At 58.1% G+C, this 18,476-nt stretch overlaps 1 protein-coding gene across 1 annotated transcript; it reads right to left on the bottom strand.

Moving 5' to 3' along the window:
• Nucleotides 1–935: 935 nt before the first annotated feature.
• Nucleotides 936–8,006, bottom strand: NOTUM (notum, palmitoleoyl-protein carboxylesterase). The gene is made up of 11 exons (XM_057536251.1): nt 7,462–8,006; nt 6,285–6,337; nt 6,109–6,204; nt 5,520–5,580; nt 5,212–5,270; nt 4,712–4,814; nt 3,843–4,034; nt 3,628–3,728; nt 2,939–3,086; nt 1,883–1,930; nt 936–1,652 (listed from the first exon to the last, which is right to left on the bottom strand). Exons 1-11 carry the CDS (start codon nt 7,794–7,796, stop codon nt 1,346–1,348), a joined length of 1,503 nt encoding a protein of 500 aa, XP_057392234.1. The 5' UTR covers nt 7,797–8,006; the 3' UTR covers nt 936–1,345.
• Nucleotides 8,007–18,476: the final 10,470 nt, after the last annotated feature.

Raw genomic sequence — 18,476 nt, 5'->3', positions numbered from 1 at the left:
TGCTGAGGAAGCCACGTCTGTTGGAGGGTCATGACCTGGTCACCTGTTGGGGGAGCTTATCAGTGTGTCACTGAAACCACAGGTGCTTGCTTACTGTTTTTGACCCACATGCCACTTCTGGGTGCATCCCACAGAGGCGACGGCCGCGTGCAGTGATGCTGACACAGGCTAGCCACGCTGCACCCTTCATACCTGAAGAGGGTGTGAAGCACAGAGCTCACTGCTCACTGGGAATGTCCCGCCAGCATGGAGCTCTCCGCGGCCCCAAGATGCAACGGGAAGTAGAAACCAGGCGACAAGTGTATGGCATGCAGTCACATGTGGAAGGAAAAGTGTGTGTGTGTGTGTGTGTGTGTGTGTGTGTGTATGTACGTGTTTATGGGAAGCCAGGTCCTCTGGGACTAGCCACAGATGCAGAGCCAAGGGCTGGCCAGAGGGAGAATTTTCACCCTCCAAAGCTTTGCCTCTTTCAAATTCTGGACCATGTGCATGTGTGATGTAGTGAAAATAAATACAATACAAACTTCTAAGAAAGTGTTAGCTGGGTAGGGAGTGTTTTGTGATAAAGTTTTCAAAGTGGAGGTTACTGGTGGAGACAAACAGTGTGGATGTACAAATGCTGAATCATGCACTTAGAAATGGCGGGGTTGCAGCGTGAATGTCACCCCAAGAACAAAATAAAGAGGAAAGGGAGCTTAAAATCTTGCTGGGGGCTCGCCTGAAACAAGCCCATTACTGCTGTTTGCTGAAACGATGAACAGAAGGAGCAGGGGTTGAAGGGCAAGAGGCCCCATGGTCGCCCCCCAGTCTCTCTGCCGCCCTGGGTTTGGGGGAGTCGGGGTTGGGGGAGGGGTGTGAAGTGGGCAAAGTGCCCCCTCAAATAAACACATCTACAGGGTGAGGCTCTTTTGTTATCTTTTTTCTTCATTATTTAAAAAAAATATGTTACAAAACAATATCATTCACTATATATTTCCTGCTTATTTTTCTTTTTTAAAAAATTAAAGTAATAAAAAAAGTCACTTTATAAAATAATACAAAAGGGCAGGAGAGGCTGGGGGCTGGGCTGGGGGGGGCCTTTCTGGGCTGGGGGCTGAGGAATCCAGTGCTTCTGACTCCCCACTGTGGGCTGGAGGCGGGGGTCAGGAGGGAGGGATGGGAGGGGGCCCAGGGCCACAGCTGGGCTGACAGTGGGTCCATCTCAGGCTGGGCCTCCCAGAGGCAGTGGGAAAGAGGCAGTGAAGGCTGCCAGGGGAGGGCATCCAGACCCAGGATGGGGATGGCCGGGGCCCTGCTGCCCTAGGAGGGCAGGAGGGCCTGGAGGGGAGGTGGCCTGGGCGGGGCCCTAGCTCCCGCTGCTCAGCATCCCCAGCAGTTTACTGGGCTCCAGGCCCTGCTGCTGTGCCACTGTCTGCACGTCGAAGCCCATGTGCATCAGGAACTGGGCCACGTTCATCTCCTGCCCCGTGAACTGGTCCCGGATGGTGGGGCAAGAGGGGTTGCAGTGGGGCCAGGGGCAGCTGTCCACCAGGTGGATGGGGCAGCCCTTCAGGGGCGCTTTGCTGGCCTTGTGGCTGTCGTGGAGGCTTCTGTCCCAGCAGTGCAGTGCCCGGGGCAGTGAGGTCCCCTTTACCTGGACGTCTGTCCAGTGGCTGCAGACAGAAACCCAGGTGGGGGTCACTCAGGTGTGGCCAAAGCAGAGGACGGCATTGCTCCCACTGAATTCTTGCCACACAGTGGGTTGTCTAAGTGATTTTGAAAGCCCCCAAAAGAAGCCAGAGCCAGGGAGGCCGGTGGGCAGGCCTGCTGGGGATGGGGGCACTGCAGATGCTTGGAGTGAGAGCCATGGATACGAGCTGTCCTGGGGCTTGGCGACACTGACCTTCGGATGATGATCTCGTGGGAGAGGCAGGCAGGGGCAAAGCTGGCCCTGTTGGGGAGAAGACAACCTGTGAGCACCCATGTCCCACCTCAGCCCTTCCCCATCCCCAAAGCCCACAGGTCACAGCAGCTTCAGCCCCCTCTCCTGGGAGGCTGTCCCCTGCCTGGCTCCTACTTCCCTCCTGCCGCTGTGCCAGCCAGCAGCTCCCCCAGGCCTTGTCCCCCCCAGCACACATGCTGCCTACTAACCCCGGTCCCTTTCAGCCTCCAAATCCTGCTCGGAGTGGGGGCTCTCCTGGACAGGTGAATATTTTGTTTTTCTTTCTTTTTTTTCTTAATATACTTTAGCTTTTAATCGAAGTTTTAGGTTCACATCAAAATTGAATGGAAGGCATAGAGAGCTCCCATTTATCCCCTGCTCTTATACACGCACAGCCTCCTCCATCATCAACAATCCCCACCAGTTGGTACATTTGTTACAATCAATGAACCTACACTGACACATCATTACCACCCAGAGACTGTACATCAGGGTTCACTCTTACATCATTACCACCCAGAGTCTGTACATCAGGGTTCACATCAGGGTTCACTCTTGGTGTTGTACGTTCTATGAGTTTGGACAAATGTATAATGCCATGTATCCACCATTGTGGTACCATACAGAGTAGTTCCTCAGGCCTAAAAATCCTGTTCCCCACCTATTCATACCTCTCTCCCCCAACCCCTGGCAACCACTGATCTTTTTACTGTGTCCGTAGTTTTGCCTTTTCCAGGATGACATAGAGTTGGAATCACACAGCATGTAGCCTTTTTAGATTGGCTTCTTTCACTTGGTAACACGCCTTTAAGGTTCCTCCTGTCTTTTTGCAGCTTGATCGCTCACTTCTTTCTAGCACTGGGTAAAATCCCCTTGTCTACATGGACCACAGTTTATCATGTACTCAAGGACCCCTTGGCTGCTTCCTGTTTTCCATCTTTGAGGCCTCTCTTTTTAAGTCAAGTGGTTTACTGTATATTTGGGGTGGGGGCTGAGTGGGGTCCCCAACACACTCACGGCACGTCCTTGAGTGTGTTCCGCAGCTCACGGCCCAGGTTTTGGATGTACAGCCACTGGCCCTCCTGCACCGGCTGCCCCGTGAGGTGCACATTGTCCACAGTCAGCTGGGCCTCGTCAAACAGCCACTGTACCACGAACACCGGGCCTGGGGGGACGGCTCAGATGGGCCTCGCCTCGGTGCTCTGCCCCCCACCCCAGGCTCAGGGGCCCGAGGCCGCAGTCAGCTCCATAGCAGGCTCACAGGCCAACCGGGCTCTCTGTGCAGGGTGCCGGCCGCCAGCATCCCCAGCACCCTTCCTTGAAGAGATGCCTTGTTCCCTCCCCGCACCTTGGCCTGGCTCCCAGGGACTCCACTTTGACCAAAACATGGTGATGATGTCCCTTCAAGTGTGGGGCTGGGGGGGACAGCCAAGGCCCCACACAGGGGCAGCACTGGGATCCAGCTCCAAAGCACGTTCCTCATCGTGGATGTGGAAAGCATGACTAACCATCCTGGTTTGCCTCGAACCAAGTGAACTTCTAGTGCTAAGACCAGGAAAGTCCCAGCCAAGCCCAGATGACTTTGTCACCCATCCTAGGTGGGACAGTGGTCTCTGGGCCTAGCCTCTGAGGGCTGGACTCCAGGCTGGGTTTCCAGTAGGCGCAGATAGTCTAAACACCCCCCGCCGCCCCATATGCCCACTCACAGCGCAGGGTTGGGTAGACTTTGTAGCCAAAGAAGCAGTTCCACTCCTCGCCCTCCTTGAACTGGCGCCTACAGCGCTCCGGGACCACCCCATTCCAGTACCTAGGCCACATGCTGCAGGTTAGGCTGCCCCTGGCCCCCCATGAGCTTCTCCACCCACAGATGCCACCACACCCCAGGCCCTCTGCACAGGATGGGCCCTCCCTCCCAGGGCACCTGATGCCCCGGCGGATGGCCTCCGTGGGCGCGCAGGTGATGGTGTCAATGCAGTCTGTGCGGCGGTACTGCTTGTTGTCCAGGAACCAGCCAGAGTCAGCCAGGCCCCGCACCTGGATGGCTGGATAGCCCAGCTCCTCCAGCTGCTCGGCCACGCGGTCCACGTTCAGCAGCACTCCTGTGCCCCCCGCGCTGCAGGGAAGGCGAGATGTCAGGCCAGGCAGACGAGGAGGACGCTCACCCACCAGGGCCCGCCCAGCCCCAGGCCCATCCCCAAGCCCATTCCCGAGCAGGCAGGGATCTGAGAGCATTCTGGGCTGCCAACACGTTCTGTGTTCATGTGTAAGTCCCCTGGGCCCTTCGAGGTCTTGGAGGCAGAGAAGGGCTGGCAGAGCTCCCGGCACTGACCCAGCGCTAAGTGTCAGGTCATCCCACTTCCTCCCACCCCTCCTTCCCTTCCTCTCTCTCACTCTCTGACTCAGTTTCCTTATCTGAAAATTAAGATGAACTAGGTGGCCCAGGCCCCTCTATCCATTCCTTGGATGTCCCCTGGGTCCCCTACATGCCCTGCTGGGATACAGTGACCAGCAGGTGTGATCCTGCCTACAGGGACCCCAGCCCTGGTGGTACATGGGTTCACAGCTAACCCCTAACCAATTGCCTAGGTCACCGCAGTCCAAGGCTTCCCTCACAACCAACAACCATGGACCCAGAAGCATCCTCTGGACAGCTTCCAGCCACATGGCACCTGGGAGCCGAACCTCTGAGATGCCCCGTGATGCTGAGCCTCCCGGTCATGCACCTGCCCTGGCTCAGCCCCATCTTCTCCCTTCCATCCACACTCCCACCCCAGCCCCTGCCCAGCCCACCTGCTCCCTGCCAGCAGCAGCACCTTGGCCCCGCTCAACCCTTTGCCCAGGAGCTCTCGCACAACCTCCTGGATGATGAGGGCGCCCATGAAGGCGTACTCGTCTGCACAGAGAAGGAAGGTGGCTTCAAGTGGGGGCCTGGACACAGAGCAAGGCCTCCCACCCCCAGGTTGGCAGAAGGAGGGGTATAGCTGGGGGTCTGGAGAGTCTTAGAAGGGATGGGAACAGGGGCTGGGTAGACTAGAGGGAGGTGGGTTAGGTGCACAAGGCTGTGCTGGGGGCCCTCCCGCAGGGAACACCCAGGAGTGAGGACCCCCCGGGGCCAGGCCAGCCATGGACAAGCCAGGCAATGGGTGCTGGGGGCAGGCACCCTGGGACACACTATCAAAGGGTTAGAGGGAGTTACAAGGCTGGAAGTCTGTATTTCTCCAGAAGCTCCGTCCTCCCTGCCCTGCCTCTGTTGGGGGTGGGGGGGAGTTGGGGGAAGGCAGGGGACTCACTCTTCTCAGACTTGGATGAAGCCCCACTCCAGACATCGCTGGAGCAGTAGGGGATGAAGCTGTGACACAGGGATGGTGTGAGCCCGCCATGCTTCTCTGTTGCCCGAGGACCCCAGGAAGGACCACCCTCCTCAGGAAGGACTCCTGAGGACAGGAACCCCCTAGGAAGACCTCTCCCAGGACCAGACCCCCTCAAGGATGGGATCCCCAAGGATGGACTCCCCCCTAAGAACCTCTTAGGAAGGATCCTCCAGGAAGGACCCCCAAGGACAGGACCCCCAAGGAAAGACCTTCCGGCTCCCTCTTACACCATGTTGGCGTTCCACCAGTGGGGGTTCTCCTCTGGCTGGGAGGACAGGATCCCCGTGCCTGTGGCAGGGGAGGACAGAGGCAGTGGGTCTTTCTGGTGGGAGGGGAGCATGCAGGGGTGAGGACTACAGGAAGGTGTGGGGCTGTGGGGGCATCCTACTCGGCCACAGCAAGGAGGTGGGTGGTGACACCCACCTGAACCAAGGTGGCTGGGGAAGTGGGGAATGAATGGATGGGTTTAGTTACTCCACGGAGTCCCCATGGCCAGGATGACCAGCCAGGCTGTGACATCTGGACATGGCTCTCAACCTCCCCCCTTCCACCAGATACTTTGATCTAGGGACCAGTTGTGTACTGCACAGCCAGGGTGAGCCCTGGGAAGTTAACCTGTGGAAGAAGAACGAAAGCTGAGAATGAATGATTCCTAACTTTGGGGGGGGGGGATGGATGGGGTGGGGCCTCTCTGGGCCTCTAGGGAGTGAAGGAGGAGGAGCTTCTTCCAGGACTTCCAATTGTGAGCCCCTTCCCGCGCCACCCCCCCCACCCCCTGCCCCGTGGGGGCTCCTGGTCAGTCCCTGGCACGCTGACCTGTTCGAGTGAGCGGCCAGTCCTTGGAGCTCATGAGGCGCCGCATGGTGTCATATCGGGAGTCGCAGTTCTCCCGGTTGAAGCAGTACCAGCCTCCTGCGGGCACAGCCACCACCTCAGGGTCCAGTGCCGAGTGGACCCCCGCCCACCCCTCCACCTCCGCACCTAGGACGCACCTTCCAGAAACAGTAGCCATCGCCGGCTGCCCTTGGATTCCTTCAGGTAGTAGCTGCAAGGGAAGTGGGCGGAGCGGGCGGTCAGCTGGGGCTGCAGGGCCCAGCTCCAGGGAAGAAGGGGTCATTCCACCTGTCGCCGGGCGCGCGCGGACCGCACGGGGGCGCCAGCGGCCAGGCCCCCGCAGAGCGCGCCCGGCCCGGCCAGCCAGTCCCGGGAGGTGGCGCTCGCGGGGCGGGGAAGGGCGGCGAGGGGTTGTGTGGTCCGTGGAAAATCCCCACGGCCCGCCCCGCGAGGGACCCGCTGTAACCTCGGCGCCGGCGGCCGGGCGGGGGTGGGGGGGTCTTCGCTGGGGCTCGGGATCCTCCTGGGACGCGCAGTGGCGCTTGGAGAGTGAAAAGCGCTCTCGCTGGAGGAGTGTGCGTGGGGCAGGGGCACTGGGGTAGGACAGGCGCGCGTGGAGGGGCGAGGGCGCCACCGAGGCAGGGTCGCAGCCTCCCTTCCGAGGCCCGACCTAATGTCCAGTTCCTCGGGCTGTGGAGTCGCTGAGGGCATGGGCGCCCCCAACTCCTCCCCAACCCTCAGTCTCGCATCCTTTTTTATCTGCTTCCGTCTGGAGAGGGGTGAATGCTGCACCCCAGGTCCTTCTGTCCCACCTGCGCCCCCTGCCTGTCCCTCTGGCTGGCTGGGCTCCCTGGCAGTCCCGGCAGCAGCAAGGAGCAGACGGGGCGAGTCGAGCTGGGGTGGGGGTGCGGGTACGGCAGGACTCTCCCCGCCCCCCTGTGTCGCCTCCTCCTGCTGGAGCCAGGGCCACTCGCGGACTGCCATCTCCCCGCCCAGGGAACGAAGGACGCGAGCACAGGGGCTGGGCACGGTGGCCGAGGGGTCAGTGCCCGGGCTGGCCCGCGACCAGCGCTGCCAGCGCTGCCCCACCCCCCTCGCGGCGAGGCTCCGAGCAGGGCCCTCCCCGGGACCAGCGCCTCCGAGACCCGACGGGAGCCCTTTCCCCTGTGGGCGAGCACCGCTGCGGCCAGCAGGGAGGGTCCAGTGCAGAGACTCCGTGCGTCTGAGCGGGGACAGGGAGGCGGGTGGTGCGAACCCGCCGGCGACGAGGCGGCCCGCGGCCCCGAGGCCAGCGGCGGGGGCGCGCCGGTCGCGGCGAGCGGGTGCGGGCCTTACCCGGCCGAGCTGCCGTCGTTGCAAGTCACCGACGTGTTGGGCAGGAGGTGCAGGCGCAGGTCCTCGTTGAGCTGCTGCGCCGAGCAAGGGTACAGGGACTGCGCCAGGCTCTTGACCTGCGCCATGAAGCTGTCCATGTTGCCTTCCACGGCCGTGAAGTCCAGCGGGAAGCTCTCCACCGGCTGCCCGGCCGCCGTCGCCGCCTCGGCCCGTGGCGGGGGCGGCGGCGGGGGTGGCTGCTGGCCGCGGCGCCGCCAGGTCTTCCTGCCCTCGCCGCCCCCGGCCCAGTGCAGCAGGCCCAGCAGCAGCAGCAGCACGCGCACCCCTCGGCCCATGGCCGCGCTGCTCGGGCCCGCGGCCACCTGCGGAGAGCGGGCGGCCTTGAGGCGGCGCGGCGGCGAGGGCGCCGGGCCGGGGGCGCCCGGGCCGCGGGGCGCCAGCCGCGCCTGCTCGTTCGCCCCGCTCCCCGCGTTGGGCCCGGCAGAGGAGGCGAGGGCGGCTCGGCGTCGAGGCTCTCGGGCCGGGCGCCGTCGGCCTGGGCAGCTGGGGCTCCGCGCGCGCGCGGCCGGCCGAGGGCAGCGCAGGGTCTGGGTGCGCTGGCTCCGGCCCGCGCCAATGAGCGGCGGGGGCCGAGCCTGGGCGTAGTTTGCGGGGGCCGCGGCGGCCCGGGTGCCCGCGCGTTAGATGTGCCGCCGCCGCCGCCGCCCGGGCTCGGCGGAGGGGGAGGGGGCCGCGCTCGCTCTTTTCTTGGCGGAGGCATCGCCTTTTCTTCCCAAACCGCAAGCCTGACGGAGGGGCCTGGACTATCCCGCCGCGGCCGCCGGAGGCGCTCCCGGCCCGGCTCCGTGGGGGGCAGCGCGGCCCGGCGGCCCCGGCGGCTCATTCATCGCGGCCAGCCCGGCGCCGCCGCCCCCGCTCCCGGGCGACTGGAAGGGGCGGCGGGGGCGGGGGCCGGTGGGGAAGGAGCGAGGCTTTTCCGCGCGGGGGGAGCTACGTCCGCCACGCGGCGGGTCGGCCCGACGGGCTGGGGGCACAGGGGGAGCGCTCACCTGAGCCGCCGGGGTCCCCTCGCCCCCGCCGCCCAGGCCCACAGCAACCCACGGGCGACCAGGACCCCTCTCCGCAACCCCCACCCCGAACCGGCCCGGAGCCCCGCGCTCACCGCGGCCGGCGAGGGCGGTCCCGCGGCCCCGGCTCCTCGGCGTCGCTCGCCCAGCGCCAGCCTGCTGGTACGCCCGGCTCGGCTGCCTCCCTTCTGGCGCTGGCGCGGAGCCTCCCGGGACTTTTATCCAGCGGGGCCCCCGGGATCAAAGCGACGGCGGACACAGGGCTCCGCGCCGAGGGGCCGGCAGCAGAGGCGCCGGGGCCTCCCGGAGGAGCGGACAGGTGTGGTGCGAGGCCCCGGCGCCCTCGGCGACCTGCGGGAGGGACTGGGCGCCGCGGCACGGCGCCACGGGGGAGTCGCCCTGTCCCGCGCCTGGGTGGACAGATTCTGGGCGGCCCTCGGAGGGCAGTGGGGGCAGAGGGGGCGCTGCCACTTAGCGAGGTCGGTGGGCCTCGGGGCGGGGTCCTGGATCCTCCCCGCGTGCGCCCTCGCTTTGCGCCCCATGCCAAGGACCCCCAAGAACCTCTCCCGCAGTCCCAGCCGCCCCTCGGGTGGTCGAGGATGGAAGAACTGCCGGCTTGGTTTCTGTTCAGTGACCTCCAAGCAACGTAGTGCATCTGCCCCATCACCTCACCTTCCCAGCGCATCTCACTGGGGACAGAAGGAGATTCCTCCTCAGAAATCAAAATGGGGTGAGGGGTCAGCTGTTTACTTAGGAGGCTTCCTTCCGGCTAGGTGGGCAGACAAAAGAAAGAAAAGGGCATTTATTTGCCCTCCACACACACACACAAAGTGCCATAGACAGCTTTGGTAGACCTCTCATTCCCCTCCCAGCCACAGCTCCGTGGATGTCATTATGCCATTGTAAAGACAGGAAACAGACCTTGCCTTTTGGGTCTAGAGCTGGGGCAGAGCTTCCTGAGCTCCCTCCTAATTCGGAGCAGTGGGGAAGCTGTGTCTCCTGGCAGACACCTGCAGCCCCTCTGGGGCAGGAGAATAGAGGTTGCCAGAGCCTCTGGCAGCACCGGAGACCCTGCCCCTGCCTTTGCCTCCTGAGCTGTCCTCCTCACCAGTCCCTGGGCTGAGTAATGAGCTGAGGGTTAAAAAGTTACAACACCCACCCTGTGCACACACACAGCAGGCTGCCCGGGCCAGGCTCTCAGAAGACAAAGTGGGAGACCAGACAGGGTCCTTGAGAGCTGCTGTGTGAAGTTTAAGCTGTAACTTAAACCTCGAAGCCTAACATCAGGCTGAGGTGCCCCAGAGGTCGGCCTTGGCTGGGGTCACTCAGTGAAGGAGAGGGCAGGCTGTGACAAAAAGAGGTCCTCCCCACACGCACCTGTGGTGCAGCTGGGCACCCATTTTCCTGATGAGGGGAACTGAGACTCAGACATGCTAGCAGAAGAGCTGAGAGTGAGCTCTGTTCATTTGGAAATCCACACTTGCCACCCTCCTGTCTTCAGGTCAGTATATAGGCCCTGCGTGGGACTGGCGAGAGGCAGGCATTTCAAACACAGGTCCCCCACATGAAGGTGTTCCTAGGCATGGGGGAGAACATGCCCCAGGAACCCTCTATGTCTAGGAGCCTGTTATTCCAAGTCCCAGGCAGGGAAATGCTGCTTCCAGCCGGATGGCAAGACCGCGTAGGGTTGTACTTCACACGGACCTGGCTCTGAGCCATTTCCTGGCAGGAGATCCTGGGCAAGGCCCGTGACCTCTCTGTGTGCCTCTGTTTCCTCTTCTTTAAAGCGGGGCAATGACTGTACCTCCATCAGAGGGCTGTTGTGGGATTACGGGAGCCCATGCATGAAAGTGCTCGGTGCTGTGGGAATGGCAGTTACAATTGCCAATGAAATTCCGGCGCGAGGCGGGAGCATGCATGCTGGACTCGCTAGTATTGCTGTAATGAGATTTAGCCTGCACTTTGACCGAAATGAATTCGTTTGATTTATTCAACACTACTAGCAGAAGTGAAGAGTCTTCCCCAGAACTTCCCTGTCCTTCTGTGTCTCTGCCTTCCCCACACCCTCTCCTTTAAGCTTTAGACCCCCAACTCAGACTCTTGGTGGTGACAGCCCCTGAGAGAGCCTTCCTTGGCTGTTCATACTGCATCCTCCTCTCGACTCAGACAGACTGGCTCTGTCCTTGGGCTCCCTCCCCTCAAGGGCCAGCTTTACCTTCTGCATCTCAGACTCCCCCAACTCAGAGTTTTCAGCTCCCAAAATCTGGGAGGGGGTTCCTAGGACAGCAGGTTTTGGGAGACACTCAGCTCAGCTCCAGGCCTCTGCTTCCAGGCTGCCTGCACTCAACCCAGAGGCCACTGTGGCCTTGACACATGGGAGGAAGGGGACCCTGGTTGAACAGCAGCAGTTCAGATAACACCTCACATCCACTAGGATGGCTGTGATCAAAAACATGGAAAACAGGGAATTCCCTGGAGGTCCAGTGGTTAGGACTCGGCGCTTTCACTGCCGAGGGCCCGGGTTCAATCCCTGGTCAGGGAACTAAGATCCTGCAAGCCATGTGGTGTGGCCAAAAACAAAACCAAAAACAAATGGAAAACAGCAAGCATTGGTGAGGATGTGGAGAAACTGGAGCCCGTACATTGCTGGTGGGAACATAAAATGGTACAGCCACTATGGAAACAGTTTGGTGGCTGCTCAATAAATTACGTGTATAATTATCACATGACTCAGCAATTCCACTCCTAGGTATAATCCCAAAAGAGATGAAAGCAGGTGTTCAAACAAAAACTTGACCATCAATGTTCACAGCAGTAGTACTCACTATAGCCAAAAGGGGGAAACAACCCAAACATCCATAATGAATAAAATGGGTAAATAAAATGTGGTCCATTCGTACAATGGACTATTATTCAGCCATAAAAAGGAACAAAGTACTGACACATGCTATGACACAGACGAACCTTAAAAACATTAAGGTAAGTGAAATAAGCCAGAAACAAAAGGCCACATATCTTATGATTCCATTTACATGAAATATGCAGAATAGGCAAATCTATAGAGATAGAAAAGCAGACTTTTGGTTGCCAGGGTACAGGGAGGAACAGGGAGTGACTGCTAATGGGTACAGGGTTTCTTTTTGGGGTGACGAAAATGTTCTAAAATTGACCATGTTGATGGTTGCATAACATTGTGAATGTACTAAATGCCATGGAATTGTACACCTTGAAGTGGTTTTATATTATGAATTTTACCTAAAAAACCCCAAACACCAATGTGTCTAACCAATGATGGTCAGCAGGCTGGGCCTGAGGCACCAGGTGACTGGCAGGGATGCGGGGCAGGTGAATGAACGTGGTGGGCTGGTCCCACCCTGGAGATCCTGCTGGGACATGGGATGTGCATGCCCCCATTCACTCATTAGACAGATGTCTATGGGGCCCACACACTGAGGGATGTAGCTGTGGGGCTGAGAGCCTATCTCTGCATTCAGGGCCTGGCTCTGCTGCTGCTGGGCCTGCAGCTGGCTCTCTGAACCTCAGGCTTGTTATGTGTAAGGTGGAGACGAGAATAGTACCTGCCTTCCAGGGTCATGAGAGCATGAAATGAGGCAGGACTTGTTTGATAGTTATTGCTCCCTGGTGGATGCTGGCCATCCTTCAGGGACCAAGGTAGACTGAGGTCCTGGGCACAGGGGGCTCGTGGAATGTCTGCAGGCCCAACACTCAAGCTTGAGGAGGAGAAGCAGGAACAACGTCCCAAACTGCCTTGTTGCAGTGGTCCCATGGGCCATGGACACCACATATGCTGGACATGGGACCCACCCTTCTGCTTACCAGCCCCCCCCATTGCCATGTCCAGGGTGGGTTCTGTATCGTTCCTGCCTCTTGGCTTCCTGGCTCCCATTCAGGTGGGCTACAGGTGCTTCTGGTCAAGCTTAGATCTCATGCATGCCCAGGTGCAAGGAGGCCTGGGAAAATGAGAGCCCAGAGGGGGGCCTCTGCCTATTTCGGAGCGGCATCCCCAGGTATAGGATGGGGGTTCAGGGGCTGGTCCCTTGGGGAGGAAGATATAAGGGAGGGAGCACAGAGGGGGCCAATGAGACTTGTGGTCCATACACGGATATGTGCCCAATTCCTGGGAAGGGTGCATCAGAGATGGCACATTTCAGGAAACAAGAGCTAGGGCCCGAGTTGAGGCAGGCTTGGGGCCCAGGCTGGCAGGCAGGCCCTGGGGAGGAAGGTATGGTGGGGACAGTCAGTGGTGCAGGGGATCCCACCTGGGACTGGGCCTTCAGGTCCTCAGGATGTCCAGGAGCTCCAGACCCAGTGCCCTTGCCTGGACTTGGGACGGCCCCATATCACACAGCCAGCCCCCTCCTGGGGATCCCCGAGGGCCTTGAGCCCAGGGCTCCAAGAGCACAAGGCTGTTCTGTGCTGCAGCTGCTGCCTGCAGTCTGGGGCCCAGCTGTTGCCTGCGGGCCTCAGCCGCCCCGCCTCACACAACCACCTGGGCGGCTCTGCATCCCAGCTGCTGGCCTCTGAGGCCCAAGAGGGCAGGGAAGTGGGGCAGACCACTGCACTCCCCCCAGTGGCTTGCCCTGAATGGAGACCCCGCTCCATAGCCAGGCAAGAGCCCACCGCCGGCTCTGAGCTGGGGGAGGGGCCTAAAGCTTAGGCCATGCAATTACAGAGCTTGAACCCTTTTGGTTTCCCCGAACCCCCCCATCCATCAGCAGGAACCCCCCTTGCCGCACATCCTGGGGCCTTGATGAGAAAAGTCCATTGGAGCCATCTGGTGCAGGGGCAGGGGAAGGTGGGGCTGGGACCACCTGGTCAGTTACAGGCTTTAATAGACAGCTCCTAGGCATGATGCCAGAAGAAGCCCTCTCCTGGGAATCGGTGGCCATTTGCAGGCCTGGCCTGAGCAGCCTTGGGGTCACCTGCAGAAGAGACCCACACACCCCTCACCCTAGGACTGGGAGCATGTGGGAGTCAGAGCCCCCTTTGCTCACAGGTGAGAGTGGGAGGAAGCTGAGTCCCAGATGCTCCTGTCACTCCGCTGCAAACCCCACCCTCCGGTGCCTGGTGAACAGAGGACAAGTAGCGTTTTCTGGCCCCAGGCTTGACCCCTGAGAGCCAGCTTCTGAGAGCCCCTGCCCCAGCCCACCCACCTCACACAGCCACACCTGGCTTGTGGGCAGTCCTGGCTGAAGAACCCTCCTGGATGCCAACCCACAGCTGACCTCAGCTAACTGTGGAGTGTCAGGGTCCACCTGGGTCCACCTGGAACCAGCCCTATTCCAAAGCTGAGGGGAGGAAGGTCATGGGGATGTCAGGGGCTTCCTACACATCTGTGGAGATGGGGCTTCTTGGGGTGTCACCAGAGTGTCTCCAAAGTGCCAGCGCATGTTCCGCACTGTATAGGTGAGAGGGCGTTGGGGAATTCAGGCTGCCCCAGGCCCATGGGGAGGGCGGGAGACAGCTCCTCCTTAGCTCTCCCAGCTGCTGGCTCTGCTGAGCGCTAATGAGCTCCAGCCGCCTGGTCCCCATCCATGCAGCCTGCTGGTCCTCAGTGCCTGCTGCAATAGCGGCTGCAGGCCAGGGAGGCCTGGCCGGCCTTGTGACCTTCGGCCCTCCCTCCCTCCCACCCTGTGATCCGCACGTGGCCTCTGGGGAGGCAGAAACAAACCCTCAGATCTGCCACTGGGAACCTTTCAGCGCCAGGGACTTCAAAGGGGGCAGCAGGGCAGCGGGGGTGGCGGATGCTTCTCTTAAAGGGCCACACCACTTTTTAATTCAAAGCAGAGCTTGGGAACAGCTGTCAAGCCGCTGCCTGGGAGGGAGGACGACGAGGTGAGGAGGAGCAGGAAGGTGGCCTTCCCTGTCCTCTCCAGACCCCAGTGTGTTTGCTTACAGACCTGGTTAGAGGGCTGTGGGGACTATGCTGAGCGCTCTCCTTGTAACATCTTGCAGAAGCACCACCACCCTCCACCTAGGAGTCAGGATCCATTTCTCAGAGGAGAACGCTGAGGGCCCAGAAAGCTCCTGAGTCAAGGGCATTGATTATTCTGCCAGCGGGTAGGGTGGCAACGTAGAAACGCAGCTCATTTCGTGAAATCGATAGTGTGATCTCTCTTGCATGTGTGAGAACGAGCCGAGGTTCTTACCTGTCCAGGTGTCTGCCCTGCCTGGAGGCCACCGACTGAGACCAGATGTAGGGCAGCTCCATGCACGGGGGAAGGGTCCCTGACAATCTCACAGTCACTCACCGGAGCCCTGGCCCAGGCTTGCCTGCTGGGGGTGAGGGGGCAGATGATGGAAAACAGCTGCCCAAGGGGCTCCACAATGTGATGTCAGGAGGGGAGAGAAAACGAGAAAACCAGGCAGAGGGTGGCAGGTGGGATGCGGTCAGGGAAGCCCTCCCCAGAAGGTGACATGTGGGCATAGCCCTCATGACGTGAGGGAGCTGAGGAAAGGCTTGGGGAATGGGCTGAGTGAGGCTGTGAGGTGGAGAGTGGTGAGAGTGAACAGCAGGCAGCCACCAGGAAGTTACATTTTTTTCTTTGGCGGTGGAAAGCCACTGCCTTATTGATAATACAGATAAACTCCCAAAGGATCTATGCTGGAAAGTAGATTTTTAAGGGACTTCCCTGCTGGCACAGTGGTTAAGAATCCGCCTGCCAATGCAGGGGACACAGGTTCAAGCCTGGTCCGGGAACATCCCACATGCCGCGGAGCAACTAAGCCCGTGTGCCACAACTGCTGAGCCTGGGCTCTAGAGCCCGCGAGCACAACTACTGAAGCCGGTGCGCCTAGAGCCCGCGCTCCACAACAAGAGAAGCCACTGCAATGAGAAGCCCGCGCACCACAACGAAGAGTAGCCCCTGCTCGCAGCAACTAAAGAAAGCCCGCGCACAGCAATGAAGACCCAACACAGCCAAAAATAAATAAAATAAATAAATTTATTTTTAAAAATAGATTTTAAGCTGATTAAATTTAAACTGCAATTTTACCACAATTATATATATCTTTACATACATATTTTTAAATGCATTCGGCTGGACCGTAAGCACAGCGTGGGGCAGGGCTGTGCCTCCGTGGGCCCAGCTCAGAAGAGCCTCAGAAGCCACTTGCTCTGAGAATGAGCCACAACTTTCCCAAAGAGACAGGTTCGAGGCGCTTCGGTTCCCAGGTCAGCCCAGCCAGGGGCTTTTTAACTTTAACCTATGACCTGAAGTCCTAATAGAACCACAGTTTGGGACATTGTTTCTTTGGAAAATACAGCCTTGGTCCCACCAGGGGCACCCCACCCCAGCATTCAGGTGGGACCCAGGCCAACCTTGAAAGGATTCTGTGCAGCCTGGGGTGAGGACCCCAGCCTCACCTTCTGACTGGGCTCAGGGCTTCCCACAGCTACTGGGGGGAACTGCTACCTGCGATGTTCTGTCTGGCTCACCTGCGCTGACCTCCACCTCCCTGGGTCGAGCTTTACAGATGAAGAACGGAGGCCCAGGCAGCCAGGAGGTGTCAAAGCTCTGCCTGGTGCAGGTAGGGGAGCCTGGACCCCATGCCCTGACCACTCCCTAGGCTGCCTGGATGCTGTGACAGCCTATATGATGTCCAGGACTTTGTGCTCTGGATGTACCGCACTGTGGAGGGGAGCGGAGTTAGACGTGGTCCCAGAGTGGGTCACATAGGCTGCAAAGAAAAGAACAAATGAGGGTATGTTCTGTGTCACCTGCTGTGTAAGAAGGAAGGAGAGGAAGAATCTGCATCTGTGTCCACTTAGCCTCTGATACACGCGTGTGCTCATCTTTGCAAAGGGCAAGAAAGCTACCTCAGAACCGGAAGAAGATTAGTTCTTATGGGGGTGAGTGGGAGTGGATGAAGAAGGAGGACCCTTTTCTGGCTATGTGTCATTTTATACTTATAACTTTTGAATCGAATAATATTCAGGGGCTTCCCTGGTGGTGCAGTGGTTGAGAATCTGCCTGCCAATGCAGGGGACACGGGTTCGAGCCCTGGTCTGGGAGGATCCCACATGCCGCGGAGCAACTGGGCCCGTGAGCCACAATTACTGAGCCTGCGCGTCTGGAGCCTGTGCCCCGCAATAAGGGAGGCCACGACAGTGAAAGGCCCGCGCACCACGATGAAGAGTGGCCCCTGCTTGCCACAACTAGAGAAAGCCCTCGCATAGAAACGAAGACCCAACACAGCCAAAAAAATAAAATTAAAAAAAAAATTCAAATCAAATAATAAATAAATATTTTGCATAATCAAAATATAACATTAAATCAAAAAAGAGTGAAAAAGACCCTAAAATTCAGTGATAAATGAACATGTGTATCCAATTAACAAAACCACACAGAAAAAAAAAGAATTAATTCAAATAATTTTGAACACAATACTCTGTATTTCTTTAGTGCAATATATTCTGAGGACAAAAATAACTACAAAGAAATCTTGAGATTTCCTTAGTAGGTCTGGTTACTAGCAGGATTGTTGTAGTAATTCCAAAGCTATTTGGAGGGTTGTTGTTTTTTTAATATTTATTTATTTATTTGGCTGCGCCGCGTCTTAGTTGCAGCATGCGGGAATCTTCGTTGCAGCATGTGGGATCTTTTAGCAGCATGCATGCGGGAGCTAGTTCCCTGACCAGGGATCAAACCTGGGCCCCCTCTATTGGGAGTGCGGAGTCTTTTTTTTTAATTTTTTTTAAAATGGGAATTATTTATTTATTTATGGCTGTGTTGGGTTTTCGTTTCTGTGCGAGGGCTTTCTCTAGTTGCGGCAAGTGGGGGCCACTCTTCATCACGGTGCGCAGGCCCCTCACTATCGTGGCCTCTCTTGTTGCGGAGCTCAGGCTCCAGACGCGCAGGCTCAGTAATTGTGGCTCACGAGCCCAGTTGCTCCGCGGCACGTGGGATCTTCCCAGACCAGGGCTCGAACCCATGTCCCCTGCATTGGCAGGCAGATTCTCAACCACTGCGCCACCAGGGAAGCCCGGGAGTGCGGAGTCTTAACCACTGGACCACCAGGGAAGTCCCTGAAGGGTATTTTGGAACAGAGCAAATTAATAAATATATTGATGCTGCTGAAAACAAGGGTTCTCACTGTGGATAAGGGGATATTTGGTTGTGCCTTTTTTTGTAGATTGAAAATGGTTGAATATTGGCAATTTCACACAATTCAACCAAATATAAATATGGAAGGAGGGAAGAAGAAGACTGAGGGGTGGTGAATTCAGGATGCTAGCTCTGTCCCGAGAGGACCTACAAAGCAGAGGCACACCAGTAGCAATGAACATGCTCAGCTCCAGACCTCGGTTTCTAAATCTCATTCCCCTCAAAAAGGGACTAGGGCTTCCTTGAGAAATGGCATTCAGGGCTGGGGCAGGGACATCCTGGGTGAGCCTAAGACACTTTCTTGTGGCTGAAGTGATGAAGTGCTCAGAGAACAACACAAACATCGAAAAGATGCAGGAAAGATGTGAGTGCTACAGGTGACTGTAGAGTAGCTTGGAGTGTGGTATCAATGACAGATCTCCCAATGTTGTATCACAGTTCGGTGGTGAAGTAAGAGAGTGGCCTTGCTCTTGAGAAATACACACTGAAGTATTTAGTGGCAGAGGTGCACAATGTCTCCACTTACTTTCATATGGTTCAGAACATATATATATATATATATATATATATATATATATGGAGAGAGAGAGAGAGATAATGATGATGAAGCAAATGGGTGACATGTAAACAACTGGAGAGTCTGTCTAAGAGGTATGCAGGAGTTCCTTTTACTGTTCTTGCAACTTCTACATTTGAAATAATATGAAAATAAAAAGTCACTGTCCCCCCACCCAAGGGAGCACAGGAGCCAGCTTAAAGGGGTGTGTGTGTGTGTGTCACTGGCCAAATTTGGATCAAATTTGAGCATCAAAAAGAATAA

The sequence above is a fragment of the Balaenoptera acutorostrata genome, chromosome 20 (genome assembly GCF_949987535.1).
Source record: "Balaenoptera acutorostrata chromosome 20, mBalAcu1.1, whole genome shotgun sequence".
Taxonomy (NCBI): domain Eukaryota; kingdom Metazoa; phylum Chordata; class Mammalia; order Artiodactyla; family Balaenopteridae; genus Balaenoptera; species Balaenoptera acutorostrata.
The sequence above is the reverse complement of the archived record's forward strand: the minus strand, read 5'-3'. Positions and strand labels throughout refer to the sequence as shown.

Bases quoted from the DNA above. Each gene is read 5' to 3' on its own strand.
- NOTUM (XM_057536251.1), bottom strand. From the start codon at position 7,796: ATGGGCCGAGGGGTGCGCGTGCTGCTGCTGCTGCTGGGCCTGCTGCAC. The intron at 5,581-6,108 runs GTCAGCGTGCCA...CCCCTGCCACAG, and splicing joins CTGGCCGCTCACTCGAACAG to GCACGGGGATCCTGTCCTCC. The intron at 4,815-5,211 runs GTGAGTCCCCTG...TTCTCTGTGCAG, and splicing joins TTCATCCAAGTCTGAGAAGA to ACGAGTACGCCTTCATGGGC.